The sequence below is a fragment of the Callorhinchus milii genome, unplaced genomic scaffold (genome assembly GCF_018977255.1).
Source record: "Callorhinchus milii isolate IMCB2004 unplaced genomic scaffold, IMCB_Cmil_1.0 Scaffold2, whole genome shotgun sequence".
Taxonomy (NCBI): Eukaryota; Metazoa; Chordata; class Chondrichthyes; order Chimaeriformes; family Callorhinchidae; genus Callorhinchus; species Callorhinchus milii.
This window is the reverse complement of record NW_024704743.1, coordinates 98,821,293-98,841,215: the sequence shown is the minus strand read 5'-3', so window position 1 is coordinate 98,841,215 and position 19,923 is coordinate 98,821,293. Positions and strand designations below refer to the sequence as shown.

At 36.8% G+C, this 19,923-nt stretch overlaps 1 protein-coding gene across 1 annotated transcript in view; it reads left to right on the top strand.

Annotated features, from left to right (window-relative positions):
• rock1 (Rho-associated, coiled-coil containing protein kinase 1) overlaps positions 1–19,923 on the top strand; it is an 80,316-nt gene extending 60,393 nt beyond the window's left edge. Inside the window, exons 18-33 of the mRNA XM_007900924.2 lie at positions 543–693; positions 1,926–2,086; positions 2,292–2,476; positions 3,148–3,217; positions 3,896–3,999; positions 4,751–4,916; positions 5,058–5,151; positions 6,180–6,265; positions 6,377–6,565; positions 7,521–7,686; positions 12,431–12,501; positions 13,606–13,694; positions 15,026–15,104; positions 15,781–16,042; positions 16,883–17,099; positions 18,416–19,923. Of these exons, the coding sequence (XP_007899115.1) occupies positions 543–693; positions 1,926–2,086; positions 2,292–2,476; positions 3,148–3,217; positions 3,896–3,999; positions 4,751–4,916; positions 5,058–5,151; positions 6,180–6,265; positions 6,377–6,565; positions 7,521–7,686; positions 12,431–12,501; positions 13,606–13,694; positions 15,026–15,104; positions 15,781–16,042; positions 16,883–17,099; positions 18,416–18,419 (2,094 nt within the window). The 3' untranslated portion in view covers positions 18,420–19,923. The remainder of the gene's footprint in view (positions 1–542; positions 694–1,925; positions 2,087–2,291; positions 2,477–3,147; positions 3,218–3,895; positions 4,000–4,750; positions 4,917–5,057; positions 5,152–6,179; positions 6,266–6,376; positions 6,566–7,520; positions 7,687–12,430; positions 12,502–13,605; positions 13,695–15,025; positions 15,105–15,780; positions 16,043–16,882; positions 17,100–18,415) is intronic.

The window sequence follows — 19,923 nt, the reverse complement described above, 5'->3', positions numbered from 1 at the left end:
CACAGATACATAGAGAGAGACACACAGACACTCAAACACAAAGAGAGACAGTCACAAACATATAGAGACACACAAACAGAGACGCATATAAACACAGAGACACACACACATTCACATAGAAAGACACATACGGACACTCACAAACACACCCAGGCACAGACAATCACCACGGCGGGGCCTCCCGAGTGAAGCCCATTTGCTGCTTGCAACGCACGGCTCTGCCAACTGTGACATCAGGTAACCAGCCCATGGGCCAGAAACTTTTATTTAAAGCGGGTTTGTAGGAGGGTGTTTATAGCGGATTCCGCGGGAAAACTGTGGCCGCACTTTTCTATTGGCCCAGCCTGTGAGTTACTTTCCCGCTTGTCGTTAGGATGGATATGTTTCAGCTTTTTTCATAGGAGCACAACTTAGATTGTAATTTGCTGTGCGTTATTCTAGAAGCCTTTTATTTTCATTTCTGATAAATAACCTATTTTTGTAGTTTGTTCAGTGTTTTATATGCACCATGTAATTATTTCCATGTTTTCTTTCCATTTTAGGAAAAGAACAATATGGAAATCGATTTGAATTATAACCTGAAAACATTACAGCAACGTCTTGATCAAGAGATTACAGAGCACAGAGTAACCAAAGCTCGATTGGTAGATGAGCACGAGTCCATAGAAGAAGCAAGATCTGTGGCAATGGGTGGTTAGTATTTGCTTTTCATCTGAATTTTCAAGGACTTTGGTTTAAATTCTCCATTGATACGTGTCCATATTGCATGTTCTGAGATTGAGCACCATCTCAAAATCGTCTACATGAATAAATAGAAACATCAGCGGTCAAATTCTTGTTATGTATGTAATCTGTCAACATTCGTGCTCTGTTTCCTCAGTGTATGATTTGCAAAGATCTTCCTTCCGTAAAATATTTGAAAGACATCATTTTAGTTATAATTACATGTGCAACTAAATAATCATGGCTTTTCTGATATGTAGTTTATTTAGCACACACGGAAGCAGGGATGAAATCAGTCGATCATGTTGTATTTTTGTGTCAGAATCATTGGACTGATTCATTAGACACATTAGAACATAAAAACATAAGAGTTAGGAGCAGGAGTAGGCCATTTGGCCCCTCGAACCTGCCCTGCCATTTGATAAGATCATGGCTGATCTTCAGACCTAACTCTAATTACCTGCTCTATCCCCATATCCCCTAATCGCTCTTTTTTAAAAACATGCCGTTCGCCTTCTTAGTTGCTCGCTGCACCTGCCAACTAATTTTTTGAGACTGGTGTACAAGGACACCCAAATCCTTCTGAACACTAACACTATCTGATCTCTCCCCTTCTAGAAAATAATCTGTTTTTCTATTTTTGCTACCTAGGTGAATAACTTCACACTTCCCCACATTAAATTCTATCTGCATTAGATGCACCAGGATCTAATATATGGTATTTCTAATGGGATTTTTTAATAATGAATCAATTAGAATTCTCAACAACCCATTGTTACTTTGCTCTGAAAGTAAATCGCAAAGTTCCTGCATTGTTTTATCAGATAACATCTCCATTTTTGTAAGTTAATTCCCTTATTAAGGAATTCCATTATGAAATACTGAAACATCTCCCTAAGTTTGGATGTAGGATAGGCTTCAGTGCAAAGATATTACAGTTTATCCTAAACATGATAAACTTCTTCCAGATGTAACTAACACTTGTGACTTAAAAATATTGAACAGCGTCCAAACATTAGNTTTTTTTTAGCAGCTGAGATTTTCTTTAACTTCACCGTTGTAATTGTTCCAATGGGTTTTCTATGTTTATTACATGACGTCTAACACTTTCAGAGTCATCAACTTATGAAAGCATATGCAGTGTACTGTGTTTTCTCTCTAAAAAAATGTTTTTAATTTAAATTGCTACTTGAATGGAGAAGGAATGGAGAAGAAGCTGAAAGAAGAGAGGATGTCCAGACAGAAAGCAGAGAATCAAGTAGTGGAAGTGGAAAAGAAATGCTCCATGTTGGAAGTGGATCTGAAGCAATCGCAACAGAAATGGGAACAGCTCAGTAAGCAAAAGGAGAGATTGGAAGATGAGGTGAGAGGATGTAAAAAAAGACAAAGGTAGATCTATTTTTGTAGATGTACCGTGTCAATGTGATGTATTTAGTTAAACACAATCCTACCAATAGGCAAAGCATGGACATGTTATAATCAATATTTCGTGATTGGGCCAGGAGGTCATGTGCAACTTTATAGTGCTTTTTCTTTGAAGAATTGGTCATTTTATTTTAAATATATAGGTGAAGAATCTTACGCTGCAGCTCGATCAAGAGGTAAAGAAAAGGGTGATGGCACAGGGTGAACTGAAGGCACAGATCCTTGAAGTGGATATTCTTACGGGCTCAGAGAAGCAACTGAAACAAGAAATCAATACCACGCTGGAATTGCGGAGGTCATTGGAATTTCAGCTAGCGCAGCTCACAAAGTATGTATCTCTGCTTGGAAATCATAAAATATCAGTTTTGTTTGCATTGTAACATTGGTGAATAGCTTAGTTTAAAAATTGGTAGGAATATTTAAAAAGAAAATGTTGTAGTATATACCAATTTGAACATTTCAAAATGGTCTTCAAAGTAGTAACACGGCAATTCCAAAAGTTACTGATTAAATTCATAGATTAAAAATATTGCATGCTGCGAAGGGGTAGTATGGTGAGGTACCAGTATATTGTGGCATTGGACACTTAGCAGCCACTACACATGATCGTGCGAGTTCAGACACGGTTGAAGCTCAGGTGGTTTACTCCCACAGAAAAGATATCAGAAATTAAATTACATCAGATTATTGTCACACATTCCAAAGACACGTGAAAAGGATGGCTTTCCAATAAAAAAAGCTCTGCTCATAAAAAGGCACAAGTTTAGGGAGGGAGTTGTGGGGTAGGCTTCAGTGGAATAAGTACATTAATCTGACTTGGTGAATCAGTGAACTCGTCTGCAGAAACATATGAATTTTGTTTGCAGTTGTGTGTTTTTTTTCATCGTTGCTGATGTTTGCTATCACATTTTGACGGTAGCTTTATTATAAATCTGTTTAAAGCGCTGTCTGATATTAAGTGAAGCAATACTATTGAATTGTTTGTCTCTTTTACAACAGACAGTATCGAGGAAATGAGGGTCAGATGCGAGAACTTCAAGACCAGCTTGAGGCAGAGCAATATTTCTCAGTAAGTGTTACCAAGTTACCACAGTTACTACTTGTTAAAGGTATACCAAGACTGTAGAATTTTATTCAGTTTGTAGGATGGATTGGCTTATTCCATCTTGGTATTCAAGCACAGACTGGCAATATTTATCTTTGTTACTTTCATTAAAACACTTATCACAAGAATGTCATAAATGGTTGCCACCTCAGCAATATGGGATGGAAAGAGGAATCTTTTGACTATCTCCATCATTTGGGTAGCCAAGTATCTATCTGTATTATGGCTGGTATTGTCCCCTTTTATCTTTGTAAAGCAGTTCAAGATTTTTATGATACATGAAAGGTGGTATATAAATACAAGTTATTTAAGTGGGATCAAAAAATAAAAAGCTGAAAGGTCAGTTTTAGTTCTTAACAGTCAGACCACACCCTGAATCTCCTCTCATCTCCCATCTAATGTCTCATTTGCACCCATCAGCATAGAGCCATTGAAGTTACAGAACAAATGGAGGCTATTTGGCACACCAAGCTTATGATATTTAAAAGCTATATGATCTTATCCCATTTACTTGCTTTGTCCCCTGCTTTATATTGTTTTCCTCAAAGTGTCAGTATCGTTAAAATGGAACGTCTCAGATTGAACTGTTCTTTGTGAATACTACTTAAATATGGAAAATAATCCTTGCCTTTTGTACTGTAGACTCTGTACAAGACTCAGGTTAAGGAATTGAAGGAGGAAAGTACGGAGAAGAACCAAACAAACAGTGAGCTTCTAAAGAGGATTCAAGAGCTGAACAATGAAAGGTATTAGTGAAATTTGAATAATAAACTGGCCTTTTTAAGGGCTCAATAGTGGTAAGGTTCTATAGAGCCACAAGACAAATAGGTGTTTTTTGTTGGTTTACTTTTTATATAATCTCGCAAATCCGATTTTAGGAATTATTGTTTCTTTATCATTGTCAGTATCAGTGTATTTGGGAATTTTCAAAGGTCCCTCTCTGAACATGGCTTGCTCCTTGAAAAAATAAATATTTTCTCATAAGATGTGGCTTTTTTTAAAAAAATGTTACTTGTTTTTGTAAACAGAGTATTTTGGAGACACTAGTGCATTAATGACACATCAATCTTGAGAATTTAACCTTCTACCCTCTGTAGAAGCAAACATTTTGTTAAATTAATATTCAGCTAGTTATAGGACGTAGAACAACATTAGAACTCATAGCTAAATTTGTAAATTGAAAAACTCATCTCTCATTTGTTCATAAACTTCCTGACTATTTTTAATAAAAGTACAATGATCCTTAAATTTTCAGTGATTATTTTTTCTCCATTTTTCCTACTATTTTCTATCCTTATTGCTTCTGAATATAGCAGAGGGACATTCTGGAGTAAGGTTCTATGGGTGACATATCTTTTATCTGGAATATGTTTCATGTTCTCTTCGCCATATTTTCCTTCTTAAGATTTGAAACATTTAATCTACAAACTATTGCACGTTATATGTGAGTAGCTGCATTGACCAAAGTAACATTGTACATTCTGCTATTTTTCTCAGGAACTCGCTATCTTCCCAAGTGGATCTGACAATAACTAAAGCAGAATCTGAGCAGATAGCCCGAGCTATTGCAGAAGATCAGTGTTATGAACTTGATCAGGAACTGAAGAAAGCAATCACCCGACACAAGCAAGAACAGAATGAGAAGGACAGCACCATTAACTTAGTAAGCTAAAATGTTTTACACACAGGAAACCAAGTAAACTAATCAGTGTATTAGCTTAGGATAATTTTTAAACTTTATTTATTATTTGTCTCTTGGCAATCCGCCTTTTTTGAAAAAAAAACTTGTGTGTTTCTTGTTTAGTTGGAAGAGTCAAATCGAACCTTGACCAAAGATGCAGAAAATCTATCAAAGGAAAAGACAGAGCTTGATGAAAAACTAAATACGATGGAAGAAGGTAATCAATGACTAAGCCTATTTATTGCTGTTGTTGTTTTCCCTAACTGTAGATGGAGCTTCAATCTTTTTCAGAGATGTAAAATCACAGTCACCTGATTTTGCGAAACCTAAGGTTCACTTTGCCTCATCAATTAAATTACATTTCTGGTTTAATTAAGGATTGAAATAATTGATCCCTGTTTCTGTTGAGAAATATCCATAGTTCATGGGCGAATTTGAAGCTTCAAGCTCTATAGAGGTTTGTTCTATAAAGCCTCAACTGTGCAAACATTACAAATATCGAGTAAACTGACTGAGCAAATTCAAAACATAATGGAGTTCAGCGCTTTAGATCATGCTGTTAATTACATAAGAGGAGCTTGTGTTGGTGTATGTTAAAGTCCGTAAATCACTCAGCTACAGCTATCTTAACATGTTTGGGTGGTGCTGTGCTTTAGAATGTTTAGATGCAACCAAAGTGGAGTAAAATGTTTTTTTATCCTCCACTCCACTGTGTTCTCAATCTCGGCCCCCACTGCACAGGGAGGTGCTGAGTGGAGACCCACTAGCTCCTTGCAAAGGGAAAGCAAATATCAGAAAATGGAGAAAATATTCTGCATTTAAAAAAACATAATGGCTGTGAATGAGCTTAGTATTTACATGATGACCACCTCATATTTCTAGCTGTCTGTAAATCCTTTCAAGTTATTTTCTGATTCCAATCCTGAGTTTTGAAGTCTGTCATATTCATCAGCTGAAGATGGTGACAGGTTATGTATTTTCCTTTGGAAAGTTGCATTTTATTTTCTCCATCTACCATAGCACACAGATTGCAGATACATTGGCTCTTCCCAGTTCTCTACTAATACTACTCCTCCCTACTCATAGCACCAGGTTTCCTGTTCCTACGAAATGTGATTTCACTTACAAGAATGACTTTTTTTTAATATTAAATTCACCTAGCTGTTCGGAATATTCTCAAATGCATATGAATGTATTCCATCTGCATGAAATGGTCTATGATCAATAACTGTCTTTTATTTACAGAATTACTAAAAAAGGAGGATGACTTAAATGGCATGAAAGTCAATTATGAAAAAATACTTAACCAGGAACGTACGCTGAAAACACAGGTATTTTAATTGCCAGTTCTAATTATAAACAACTACTTGTAAAACAAAAACAAGTATTCCTTCTGTCCTATGGATGCAATTTCATGTATCTTGTGTGTTTTCATCAATTAGGCTGTTAATAAACTGGCTGAAATTATGAACCGTAAAGATATAAAAGTGGATCGAAAGAAGGCAAATACTGCGGATCTCCGGAAAAAGGAAAAGGAAAACCGAAAACTGCAACTGGAATTGAATCTAGAGAGAGAGAAATTCAGTCAGACGGTTATGAAACACCAAAAGGATATGGTTGAAATGCAAGCAGTAAGGAAGCCTTATTTACATTATTACCATAATGCTCCATAAGACTTTGGAATTCAAAAGGAAGTATGTTTTTTAAAAAATAAAATGTCACAAAGCTTACAAGCCCTTGAGGAAAAAAATCAAGAGTTTTTAAAAAAAAAGTTGTAGTCTATCTAACCGATCATATATATTTAGGTTTTTTGCAGTCGCCATCATCAGCGAGAGTCTGACACTTTACTCACCCACGCTATCAGCAGAAGTCATAGGGTGGTAGTCATTGGGAATGGAAACTGTCTCCCTCACAATCATTTATCATCTCCAATAAAAAACATGGCAAGACCAACAGATTAGAGATTGAACCTGAAATCTTTCTAGTCCATTTTGACTCAATGCAATGCAGAGGACAAGTACCCACCGAATCCTTGGACACTAATTGCAATTTTTGAAAATGAAAATATGAACAGTAAATCAACAAATTGTGCTTTGAGCAAGATGTAAATAATATAGGCTTAGAATTTAATTCTGATCCCCTAGAAATTACTTTGGCTAATATATTTATTATTTGAAATATTCTTAACCTATTAACATGGTTTGCATCTTCAGCACTATATAATTAACCTTGGGCAGTTCATTTGGCTGTTTGTGGGGCATTGTTTTGTGAAAATCGGTTGCTCTGTTTGCCAACAAAACACACAGTCACTGCACTTTCCAGTTATCCTGTGAAGCGCTTTGGGTGTCCTCCCGACATGAAAGCTGCTATTGCAAATGTAAGAATTATAATCATTATTATTTATTATCTGGTTGACAAAGTTGTGGGTAAAACATTTTATTGTGATGCGACCAATATTTGCTGCCACGATATTGTTGTTGCTTCATTTATCATTTCTAGTTAAAAATGGCTAGATGGAGACTTGTTATTGTCTTGAAGACATTCTATTTCTTGACTACCAATGTTAATTTTGCTTTGTTACAATAGCAATTGGGAGAGGAGTGTGGTCAGCGAACAGAGCTCCAAATGCAGCTTGATAGTAAAGATAGTGATCTTGAGCAGCTCCGTTCCAAGCTTCAGGACCTCCAGCTCCGAATGGATACCTCAAGCTTAGCCAGTCTGCAATCGGAGGAATCTGATGGAAATGTAGCTGGTAAGATTTTCTTGCAGTACACTGTTAAATTTGAGAGAACATTGACTCGTGGTCTGAATATTCAAAAAGATCATTTACTTAAAAGCTTTATCAGCTCTTGAGTCAGAATTTAGTTTTATAGCAAATCACAGATTAGCACAGTATTTAAATGTTAATGTACATTTTGCGTCATCCCATGGCATTCACAGAATTTACTCCACGCATCCATCCTGATCTTGGTCAAGAGGGTATATTGCATAATTTTGGAGAACCTGGATTTTGTGGATTTGCAAACCTTTGGGATGCAGGTTTCAATTCAGCCCAGGATGAAAGTATATCTATTGGATATAAGGGCCCCAATCTAGTTTTGAGTGAACATGCAGCCACAATACAAAAAATGCCCTGTAATTGAATGCATATTGGCAACTCATTCCAAGGCCAAAAGTGAAAGCATTTAGGCTATGTTAAGGAGGAAGACTTCTGAAAGTTAATGCATATTTTGGGGGATAAAAGGGCAGAATCGTTTTCTGTTTCCTTAAATGAGCAATCTTTACTTTGCATTTGGCTGTCTGCTACTTGACCTAGGATTGCTCAGAGATAACTGGACTCAAAAGATATTTTGCATAGACAGCCATCATCTTTAGCTTAAAATATTCACAATAAAATATAAAACGAATGGCAGAGCCTCCAGTCATCTCAGTGGAAACTGTCAGTGCTATTTATGTTTTTATTCCGTGTCTGAAAACTGCTAGACTTACTGCAGCACCTTAGCCAAGAACTGCAAACTGCTGTTGGAAATCTGTGTTTTACTACTGACATTAAACTCCACTGATACTTGAACTGCTGGTGATATGCTACTTAAATAAAATGCCAGATATTTTAAGTGTTGCGAGTTCCAGTAAATAATGTATTATGGTAAGAAAATATCTAATCTATGTTGCAGCCTACTTTTTAAGGAAACTTCTTTTTTTTTGTGCCTAGTTGGGTGTTCCTCTACATGTCTTATCTATATGTTTCCAGTGAGTAATTGGAAGCCTTGTTCCATTTGCATCTTCTACTTGCTTGCTGATATTTCTTTGCATTTGATTAAGTTATTTTATGAAGATTAAGGGACAGCATTCCTTTTTGTTCACTCACATAGATTGCATTTTGTGTTTGTTTTTTTAAAAACTGCCAAATAAATTGTGGCGATGTTTTAGCATTTCCATTTATTGACAACCTTCTGAATGCAGCAAGAGGGAGTCACTGCAATATTGTTTTGCCATATTGTTCTTGGTGTCTGTTCAAAGCTACAAAGAATGATATGACTTCTAAGCAAATGTTTGATCCTGAGGTAATGTGTAATAAATACTTTTGAGTCCCCAAATGTTTATTTTTAAAATAACTCCCATCTTTTATTGCCTTTGACTGATAAAAAAATATTTTCCCACATGATTAATTTGAAGTTTAAACAATCTTGGCCAATACTGAATAACTCGCTTGGAGTTGCTCACAAATTGTGCTCCATCTTTTCCACTGTTTTTGCAGAAATACTGGGTTCCATTCATACAAAAGAATTCTGTCTTTTAAACTTTAAAATGAGCAAATCTTAATAGGATTGATGGCCAGTATGTTGATTGCAGCTTGGCATGGTATCAAATGTACATTTTAAAGTGACTTTTTTTTAACTTATTTGATACTGAAATGTTACAGCTTTTTTGCCTGAACATTTTATTTGTAAATGGGTGTTTAAATCCAAAGTAATATTCTGAACATTTCAAAGCTGTATTGGAAGACATGAGTGTAAGGATTAAAGTAGTATTTGAAGGTAAACGCATTTCGATAAATGTATTGTTCTTTGAGAATACAATCTTGGTATTTGAAGATTTCATTTGAAAAGAGAGGGTGATTATAACGCGTATTCATGTGACACATTTAATGCATATTTCCTTTTTTAAAAAAATCTATGGCCATTTTTAAAGTTTCATGATTAGCAAACAGGAGGTGTGCTACTGTGGGGTGTAAACATTTACTGAATATCTTTAGGCTTGTAAAATACTGTATGGTACTAATTCAGGAACTTCAAGGTAGGCTACCTCCTTTCAATATGAGAGATAAAGATAATATTTACGTTGCTGGTGAACCTATAGTATGACATTGACTGTTATTGTACATGATTGTTTTGCTAAAGTACGACAGGAGAGATTTAAAGTGTTTTTTCTTTGCTATTAAAAGAGCTGTAAATCTATAAGAACATGAGCTTGGCCTTAATGCTGACTTGCAAATTAGCTTAACTAAATGTTTGTACCGATCACTAATGAGTATTGCATCTTTTGAGTGTGGAATAATTCAAAAGTGTTTGTATGAAAAGAAAATCTTGATCAAATGAATCTTAACAGAACATTTCATTCCACCTGTAGCAAATAGGCCAAGGTAATAAGTGACCCTCCAAACTGTTGCGGAACAACATTTGGAAGAGGAAATGTTTAACTAGTTTGATTTATTTGATCTGGTTAAAGTTGATTATTATTCCTGTATGAAGAACCAAAACAGAGTTAAGATTGTTTGTCCTTTCACCTCCAATTTGTTTGTGCTCTTTTCATATTGTATTTGATCTTTTCTGGTCTAGTGCATCTTTTCCTCCGATAAAATCAGTTGATTTTACTCCTCAAGAGTACTGCTCCTTAATTTACAGGAGTCCTGTAGCTCAATGGTTAGAGCACTTGCTTCGCAAGCGAGAGACCTGGGTTCGATTCCCGGCAGGGTGAAACCTTGGGCAAGTTTCCTTACTCCACGTGCCTGATAATAATCCCTCAACAATTATAAATTAGTCACTTAAATCCACGACTGCTTGTTGGACACTGCTGTGCGCAATTGGCTGCCAAATTTCGTCCACAAATATACAGTCAATTCACTTTACAGTATATTCTGTGAAGTGCTTTGAGACGCTCTGTCCTTGGCCCTCTCCTCTTTAATGTCTACATGCTCCCCCTTGGTGACATCATCCGCAGACACCCAACTCTATCTTTCTGCCTACACCCTCAACTCCAGGACCACTGCTGTCCTGACAGACTGTCTGTCGGACATCAAGTCCTGGATGAGGGCAAATTTCCTACAGTTGAATGTGAACAAGACTGAGGCCCTCCTGATTGGCTCGCGCCACCGCCTCAGCACCTCAGGCTCTGGCAACATCAACTTCCATAATAATAATAATAATCCTTGCATTTGATATAGCGCTTTTCACGTCGGGAGGACGTCCCAAAGCGCTTCACAGAACACTGTAAAGTGAATTGACTGTATATTTGTGGGCGAACTCGGCAGCCAATTGCGTACAGCAATGTGCCCAAACAATCGTAGATTGAAAATTACCAATTTTTATTATTGTTTTTGGTTTTGGAGGGATTATTATTAGGCGTGTGGAGTAAGGAAACTTGCCCAAGGTTTCGCCATGACCCGCTCTGCCTTCCCTCACCTCCGTAACATTGCCCAACTCTGCCACTATCTCACCTCTCAGGCCGCTGAAACTCTTGTTCATGCCTTCATCACCTCCAGGCTCGACTATGCAAACGCCCTGCTTGTCGGCCTTCCCAACTCCTCCCTCCACAGGCTGCAGATAATCCAGAACTCTGCAGGCCGTGTCCTCTCCCGCAACAACCTCCATGACCCCATCTCCCCCATTCTCGCTTGACTCCATTGGCTCCCTATCCTTCAGAGGATCCAGTTTAAGATCCTGGTCCTCACCTACAAAGTGCTCCATGGCCTCGCCCCACCCTACCTCTGCAACATCCTAACCCCCTACCAACCCGCCCGTTCACTTCCCTGAGCCGGCTCTGGCCTTATCCACGTCCCCCGCCCCACCATTGGCGGGAGAGCCTTCAGCCACTCTGCCCCCAACCTCTAGAATTCCATCCCCCACTCACTCTACCTTGCCCCCTCTTTAGCCTCCTTCAAGTCCCGCCTCAAGACCCTCCTCTTCGACCATGCCATCAGCCACCCCCCTTCCCATCCTTACCCCCCCCAACCCCAGCTTGGGTCTGAAATGCTGTACTCTGTCCAGCCTTGGGACGTCCTCCCGACTTGAAAGGCGCTATACAAATGTAATCTTGTTATTGTTGTTGTTGTCTAGAAGACGTGAAAAGCTCTATGTCAAAATGCAAGGATTATTTTTATGTATTCAAGCAAATGTAAAACGTATGCTTTTTGGGGTTGAGTAAATTAATTTAGCAGAATTTTATTTTAAAAAAGTCACAGAAAATAATGTTAAAATAGTTTCCAGGGCAACCACTCACATTTTTAATAGGGAAACTAGTAAATTTATAGATTAGATCGCATTCACAAACTTACAATTTTTAAAATTAGAGTGAACTTTGGCGTTCCTTTTTAAAATGTATTGTTAGTGCATGATATTGCTACTGGTTTTGTACTGCAAAAAAAAACTCTTTAAGATTTTATTAACTATCTTCTCCTAGCAAGAATCCAGTGAATGCTGAATTATTTTCTTAATAACAATGTTGCCCTCTCTGGGATGGTTTTCATTATTTTCATTTGAAGCTTAAATGGACTATGCATGTGGTTAGCACTTATTGTTGGAATAATTAAGAGGGGAGATCACAAATTGCCATGCCTATCATGTACATGGTGAAGCTTTGATTTGATACTGGTTTAACTTCCATTCCCAAAATGCTGGTACTATAGTCCTGTATGACGTCCCTAATAGTATTGCTATTCAGAAAATCAAAATCATTAATCAACTATTTATATTAACTTTCTTTTTTAACAAAATCAGAATCCAGGATGGAGGGCTGGTTATCAATACCAACTAGAACAAATATCAAGAGATACGGCTGGAAAAAACAGGTATGTTTTGAAGAAATTGAAGTCTTTGAAGCTTTAATATAATTTGCATCATCCAATTAAACTGCAGATTGAGAGAAAAAACACATTTTCCCACGCAAGCAGAATGAGTTACCCAAGTGCATCTCTGTGAATGACTATCTAATTGAATACATCTCTGAAGATCAGTGTCTCATTAAATATGTCTCTGTAGATCAGTGTCTCATTAAATACATCTCTGTAGTTCTCATTAACTTATTGAGAGTCCAGTTCGATTTTGCTAAAGCACCACTCTTGAGATTCACTGCACAGTGATGGAACATGAGTTTGTACATTCTGTTCCCCATACGCTGAGTTCCTCAACCATTCAGCAATCCACTATGGGTAGTTAAATTGGACGCAAGACAAAATGCTTGATATTCTGCAAGGATGATATTGAATAGGCTGAAGAACCACAGCTTCTATGTTGCCAAGAGTGTGGGCAGATTGCAATACTTTGGGCTGTCTGACTGCTGGCAGGTTGAAGTTACCATATGGATTTCACTACTGTTGTTTCATTGGTCTGGCTGACAATGTGTCTAAAAATCCCTTGCACATGATGAAACTCTAAGAAGGCCAGGCCAGCATTTAATTAATCTTGTATTTTTTGGAGGTATTCATTCTTTTTGAACATACCTACTTGTATGCACATAGTATCTAGTCAAAAGAGGAGCCAGTACAAGTGTATAACTGCCACTAGGAGATTGCCAAGTGTTAAGCCTCTCTCCCTGCCCTTTGGAGAAGCATTTGTGAACTCACTGCATTTATGAAATTGAGTAAAATCGCATTCAATACTAATACTTTTTAGCATATTCAAATAAAGCTCTCAAGAATGCTGTACCCTCTTTATTTTCATTGTGTAATGCATAATGTTTACAACATTACATTTGTTAATTATGTGCTTCTAATTGTAGAACAATTAAAATTAACTCTTAAATTGTTTGTAGATTTAACATTTGTTTAACCCATTAGGCAATTTGCTTCAGAAGTTTAAAGAGCTATTCATTGGAGATTAACTTTTCTTGAAAAATCAATTTTTCCCCCAAATATTGTGCCCTCAGTTGATTTTTGATGCACCTTTGTCCACAGTATGTCGTTGTCAGCAGCAGAAAGATTCTGTTTTACAATGATGAAATGGATAAAGAACAATCTAATCCTTCTATGGTACTGGATATAGAGTAAGTACAACTTAACAGTGCTTCTCTAAGTTACAGGGTGAAATTGCTTCATGATCTCACATGATTTGATTGACTATAACAATAACAAAATACAGCTGTGGTTTGACACAGAATGACAGTGATTTCTGTTACATTTTCCCATCTTCTAGTCTCTTCTGAGCATTGCCATGTCAGGTGGGAGACCAGAATTCAAATTTTCATATCGCTTGCTGTTTGTTACAAGGCCTCCTTAAAGAAGTCCTTTCCAAATCTCTAGTTGATGCTTCAGTCTTGGGTTTGATTTATTTTTATATAAACTTGGGTTTATGCAATGGCTCCCTTTGTTGATGACCTCTTTAATAACCATCATGACATAAGGAGAGGAGATGACTCAGAGGGGATCTTATAAGAGGTAGAAATAGAAATCTACAGTGAGGAAGGAGCCCAATTCAGCCCATCAAGACCGCAGTGGTTAACAGCATAACATTTTAAATGGAATTGAAAAATTAAACGCAGCAATACTTTTGGATGCACCAAGACAGTAGAGTAAGAGGATTTAGGTTTACATTTCAAAGTAAAATTTCAGGACAGATACCAGGAAGTTTTTCTTTACCCAGAAGGTAGTTAATGACTGGAATAGGTTACATAAGAACATAAGAAATAGGAGCAGGAGTAGGCCATTCGGCCCCTCGAACCTGCCCCACCATTTAATAAGATCATGGCTGATCATCTAACCTAATTCCATTTAGCTGCCCTATCCTCATATTTCTTGATCCCTTTAGTTTTTAAAAATCTATCGATCTCTATCGATATTCCAGGTTGCAGAGGCAAAGACACGGGACTTATTTTTAAAAAAAGTTGTAACGATAGGATGGATAAGATCAGATGAGTCAAAGGACTTTTTTAATCCAAATTAATCTTGTAATTAGCCAATCCTTTTTATTGCTGATTCATCAACTTTCTTCAGATTGCACATATTCAGTGCAAAATAACTTCAGGCACTCATAATGATGGGATAATAATAATAATTCTTGCATTTGATATAGCGTCTTATCACGTGTTCGAGACCTCTCAAAGCGCTTCACAGAATATACTCGTCCATATATTGAGCGAAACGCTAAATCTTTAAATGAATGGATCACTAACCTTCACTACAAAGAAGATCACTGAATTGAAGAGACATTTTTTAAAAAGTAAAATAAAGGATGGATTCCCAAGAAACACAATCTTAAAATTCTCAAGAAACCCTTAAGTACTGCTGATCTGAGGAGAAAGTTAATTTATATGTACATATGAATTTTGATATGTAAAATTTTGCATCAATTTTAAAATAAATTATTGTTTTGTTTCAGCAAATTGTTCCATGTGCGACCTGTAACACAAGGTGATGTTTATAGGGCAGAGACTGAAGAAATTCCTAGGATATTCCAGGTATTTGTGATCAAATACAGTTACTTCCATAAACCCATTTTGATTTACAACTCCATTTTTACAGTTGTGTGCTTTTGATTGAAATGCGTAAGGTTATGTTGCGGTTCTGAGACCCAAAGAGAGAGTGAGGGAGTGAGTTGTTGCAGTAAAAAGGCTTATTGTAAAGTATAAATTGTTACTGCAAAGTAAATAATAATAATCCTTACGTTTGGTATAATAATTTCCACATCAGGATTGTGCATTAAAGTGTTTACATCTAAAAGGGTTAGAGGAGTTAGAAACTTTAAGATAATTTTGTTTCAAGGGATTCTGAAATGTCTAGAGTGCGTTATTTGCAAATTTCATGCTTACAAACTGAACTTTTGCTGGCATCTGCTCAAAATTGAGCACTTTTATATTACCAGTATTCCTGATTACATAGTATCTTTAGTTTGCGCTGCCACCTTTATTATTATTCTGTTTGTCATAGAGAATAGCAGGGAAATACATTTTTATGAATAATGTTGAAGAGATTCCTAAGGTTACTAAGTTTGTTGTTGTAAAGTAATTTCCTTGTGTCTAAAAGTTTCAAAAGATTTGCTTCCTATTTTCACAAACTTGTTTCATTAGATCTGCGCTTGTGTGTATGTTTTTGTGTATGAAGTGCTAATTCAAACTTAATGCTTCAATCTTTCAGATATTGTATGCCAATGAAGGTGAATGTAGAAAAGATGTGGAAGCAGACTCTGTCCAGTCAACAGAAAAGCCTGACTTTATACCTCATAAGGGTCATGAATTCATCCCCACACTTTACCATTTCCCTGCTAATTGTGAAGCCTGTGCAAAACCTCTGTGGCATGTCTTCAAACCACCAGCCGCACTGGAATGCAGGCGATGCCATGTTAAGTGCCATAAGGATCATTTGGATAAAAAGGAAGACATGATTGCACCATGCAAAGGTTTGATTTTTTTTTTCGATTGATGCAAAATTAATAGTCCAAAAAAAGTTCTGCTAAGTTGCTTGTTGCGAAGCACTACAAAAATTAGAATTTGAATTAAGAGGGAAAAAGGAAATGTTTCCTGGTGCAGTGATACCCTACTTCTAAATTTAAAATCTATTCTGAACCTATTCTGTGTGGGGATGTAGTTCAGTAAAATAGTTTTAATGTTTAATGGTAAACAACATAGTTTTGTATTTATGTTAGAATTGCCTGTAGGCATCGCTATATGTTGTCGTCATGTATTTAATGAGCCACTTTATTTAGTGGTTGAAAATAACTTTCTGTGTGGCAAATGATAAGCCCTGAACTATGGAAAAAGTCACTGTTAAATGTAAACTGTACTGTAATGTATTGTATTCAGTTAGAACTGAAATACGGTGTATAGCAACAAAACAATCTTGTAATATTCAACATATGACTTTTTCCTATTTCCTCTATAAAATACAAAGTAAATGCCTAAAATGTTATGCTTACTTAGTCTGGCTAACCAGGGTTTAAATCTATACTAATACACTATATTCCACGTAATTGAAATAAGACAGGGTTCACTGTTAATTTACGAAATGCTGATATCAATCTGGTCCAGATGCTGAACCAAGAAAAGGCATTTCTTTTAACGTAGGGACAGTCAGTTGGTGAATTGTCTGCCAACCTACTTGAAGCAGGCTGAGGAGATTCCAGAGGCCTGAGAACGGGTTGTGAATCTGCACTGCTCAGTAACCAAATATAAATACTATACTGAGGAAAGTAAAATGTGGCTTTGTCTACCTTTGCTGAAAGTATCCATCTTTTCTTCAGTGAACTACGATGTGACCACGGCTAAAGACATAATATTATTGGCATGCTCTCAGGATGAGCAGAAGAAATGGATCGGCCATTTGGTGAAGAAGATTCCTAAAACCCCGCCAGCTGTCTCAAGCTTTATTCGTGCTTCTCCCAGGACATCTTCCACAAGATCAGTGCCAAACCAATCTTTTCGCAAACCTGCCAAACACATTGTCCAAGGCAAACCCAGGTAATATGATTCAGAGAAGGTTTTTCTTTCAATGTATATCTGAGTTTTAAAGTAAAATGCCACCTGAATAGGAGATGGTATTGCAATAAATTGTAGTACTTTTACCCGTGCACCTAAAATTATACTGACCTTTCTCACATAAGAGTTAGCGTAAAAGAAAGGTAGAGAATGGTTACGATTTCAGAGGAAACTGATTGAAAATTCTGTAGAAATTAATGGTTTAGAGCATAACAAAATGCAGATAAAGGGTTTTGAAAGCACTGCACTGCTATGCCCTGATCAATAAAATAACACTTGAGAGTGGGACTGAATCCCTCAGATTACTTTCTTGTAATATCTTCCACCCAACCAATGAAGAGAAATGCCAAAAACATAATTTTTTTCAAAAAAATAGGAACCAGAAAAGGTAAACCTTTACTTGCCTTTCCAGCTGACACATTGAAATATGCAGCATCATTATTGTAGAGACTATGAATTTTCAAGTTGAGGCCAAGTATCAATAAATAAAGTGAAGCAAGTGGTAAACATGCATTTTTAATCAAGAGAGTTCTTATTCAAATTGTAATGTTTAAGACAACATTGCTTTGCTAGAACCTTAGTGAAATTTTGAACAGTTTCTAGTGTAAAATATTTTTTAAACGAAGAACTGAAAAGGAATATCAAACTTTTTAAAAAATATTAATTATTAAACACCTTCAGGAAGGGTTGCCAGGTCCCTGGTCAGTGTATTGAGTCCACTTTGTGATCTGGTGCTAAGCCACGTAGACCGGAATGTTTTGATCCCTTATCAATGCTGAGTCAGTTAGAATTGCAATGATACAGAATAGGACTTTTCACATAGGGAGAGCCCACGCGCTTTACAAAGACTGAGTGAGAGCCCAAGCTTGAAGTAAGATGGGAATGTGCAAAGGTGAAATCAAAGAAAGAGATTTTTAGATGGGGTTTGAAGGCTATGAAGGAGAGAGTGAGATGGGTGCATTTGGAAAAAGAATCCTTGACAGTGGTTGAAATCTCACCTGCCAATAGTTGGGTGAAGCTGGTGGGAGATGAGGATATGAAGCAGGCCAGAGATAGGGAGTGGCCAGGGGAATTGGGCCACATGCGATCACAGAGGTAGGAAGATCTTAACAATGATCCACTGGGGTAAGGGAGCCAGTGCAGTCAAGAGAGGACGAGTGAGATGGTCTGTGAAGTCTAGTACATAATAGAATTTGGCTTCCAAATAATGTTTTTTTTATATAGCTTTTCTGTTTAGTTATTATGCACAGAAAGATGCAATATTTCTCTCCTTTAAAATGGCCTCTCTTCTATTTCAGCTAACCACCTTGGGAATTGGAATCTGATGATGGACTGTTTCCACAAAACCAGGAATTTCTAATACAAAGCAGTGAAAACTGGTTTTGATTCCTTTTGATACAAACACACGTTTCGGGGCAAGAATTGTTCCTCAACTCCCCACTTTCTGCTGAAGCACAAGCATGCTGAGGGGTGTTCATTGTGGGTTGCCCATGTTAGCGTAGTTTTTTTTTCCCAATGCTAAAGATAAAGTATAGCTAGAAATAAGATGCTGCCTTTTCTGTATAACCAAGTGAACACCAGGGTGGATCATTGTGGAATAGTGCAATGAGCTTTCATTATATCATTTAAGTAAGGGACAGGGCGGCTGCACTTTCTACAGGGGTTGCTTGTGTTGAGTCATGGAGGGGCGATATGGAATCAAAAGTGCTGAAAATAATATGAGACAAAATGGAACTGCTTTGACGGATGCTATCATCAGATGCTTGAAAGACATGGAGATTGTCTCGGAACTAGCCATGTATTCACTTGAACTTTTCATGCCTTCAGTGTAGATCTGTCGAGACTTTAAAGCTTATAAATCTCTCAGCTTTAAGATGGAAAAGTCTGATATACTGCTGGTATAAGTGCTTTAGAATTTTACTGTCCAAAATACTTCACCTAAAAATGTACAGAACTGGGAGGAATGAGCAAAATGTATCACTTGATCTATGCATTTTTTTTGCCAAGCCATAGCATATCATGGATTGAATTATTACAAACGGAGGTATTAGAATAATAGCAACAATTCGGATTAACCAGGTTTGTGAGTATTTTTAGGGTTATATCATTTTGTAATAATTTTATAATGTATTGCCTTACATTTGCAAATGAATCCTTACTATATGGTAGAGAACATTAACTTAACAAACAAAAAGAAATTGTGCACTGTTTTAAAACATAAATTATTCTACTTAAAACACTTGAACAGGTGTAGCATAACCTGTTAGTGCCTTACTTTTGGAGAACTGTTATACTGCCATATCAATAACTCGTAATTTCAAATAACTATCTGCTTAAACATTTTCTTTTGCATTATGATTTTACCATCCTGAGTTTGAAATGAGTTTTAAGCTGAGGTTTTTTTAAAATTTAGGAATACTTTCTGAATGCAATGTAAACGGTAAATAATGAGTGGGATTTATTCATAGGAAAAATGCAGCAAACTTGAACTGCAGAAGGCAGCAAATGCAAATTTGTGTTCTTGTGAATTATTTCAGGACTCACTCCGGAATATAGGAATTATGTTGTAAATGCTGTTTTATCTCTTGCCATTAAGCAGGAGCACATTCATGATATGGATGGTATGGTTTAAGTCATCCAATACCTCCCAAAGTAATTTATAACGGCTTTGCAGTTACACGTATTAAAAGCACTGGAAATTGGATTTGTGTTTAGGATGAACGCATGTTTTAAATGGTATGAAAGCCGCACTGATGGGTATGTACCAATAAACATATCTATGTTAAGTTGCCTTGTTAATGGAAAA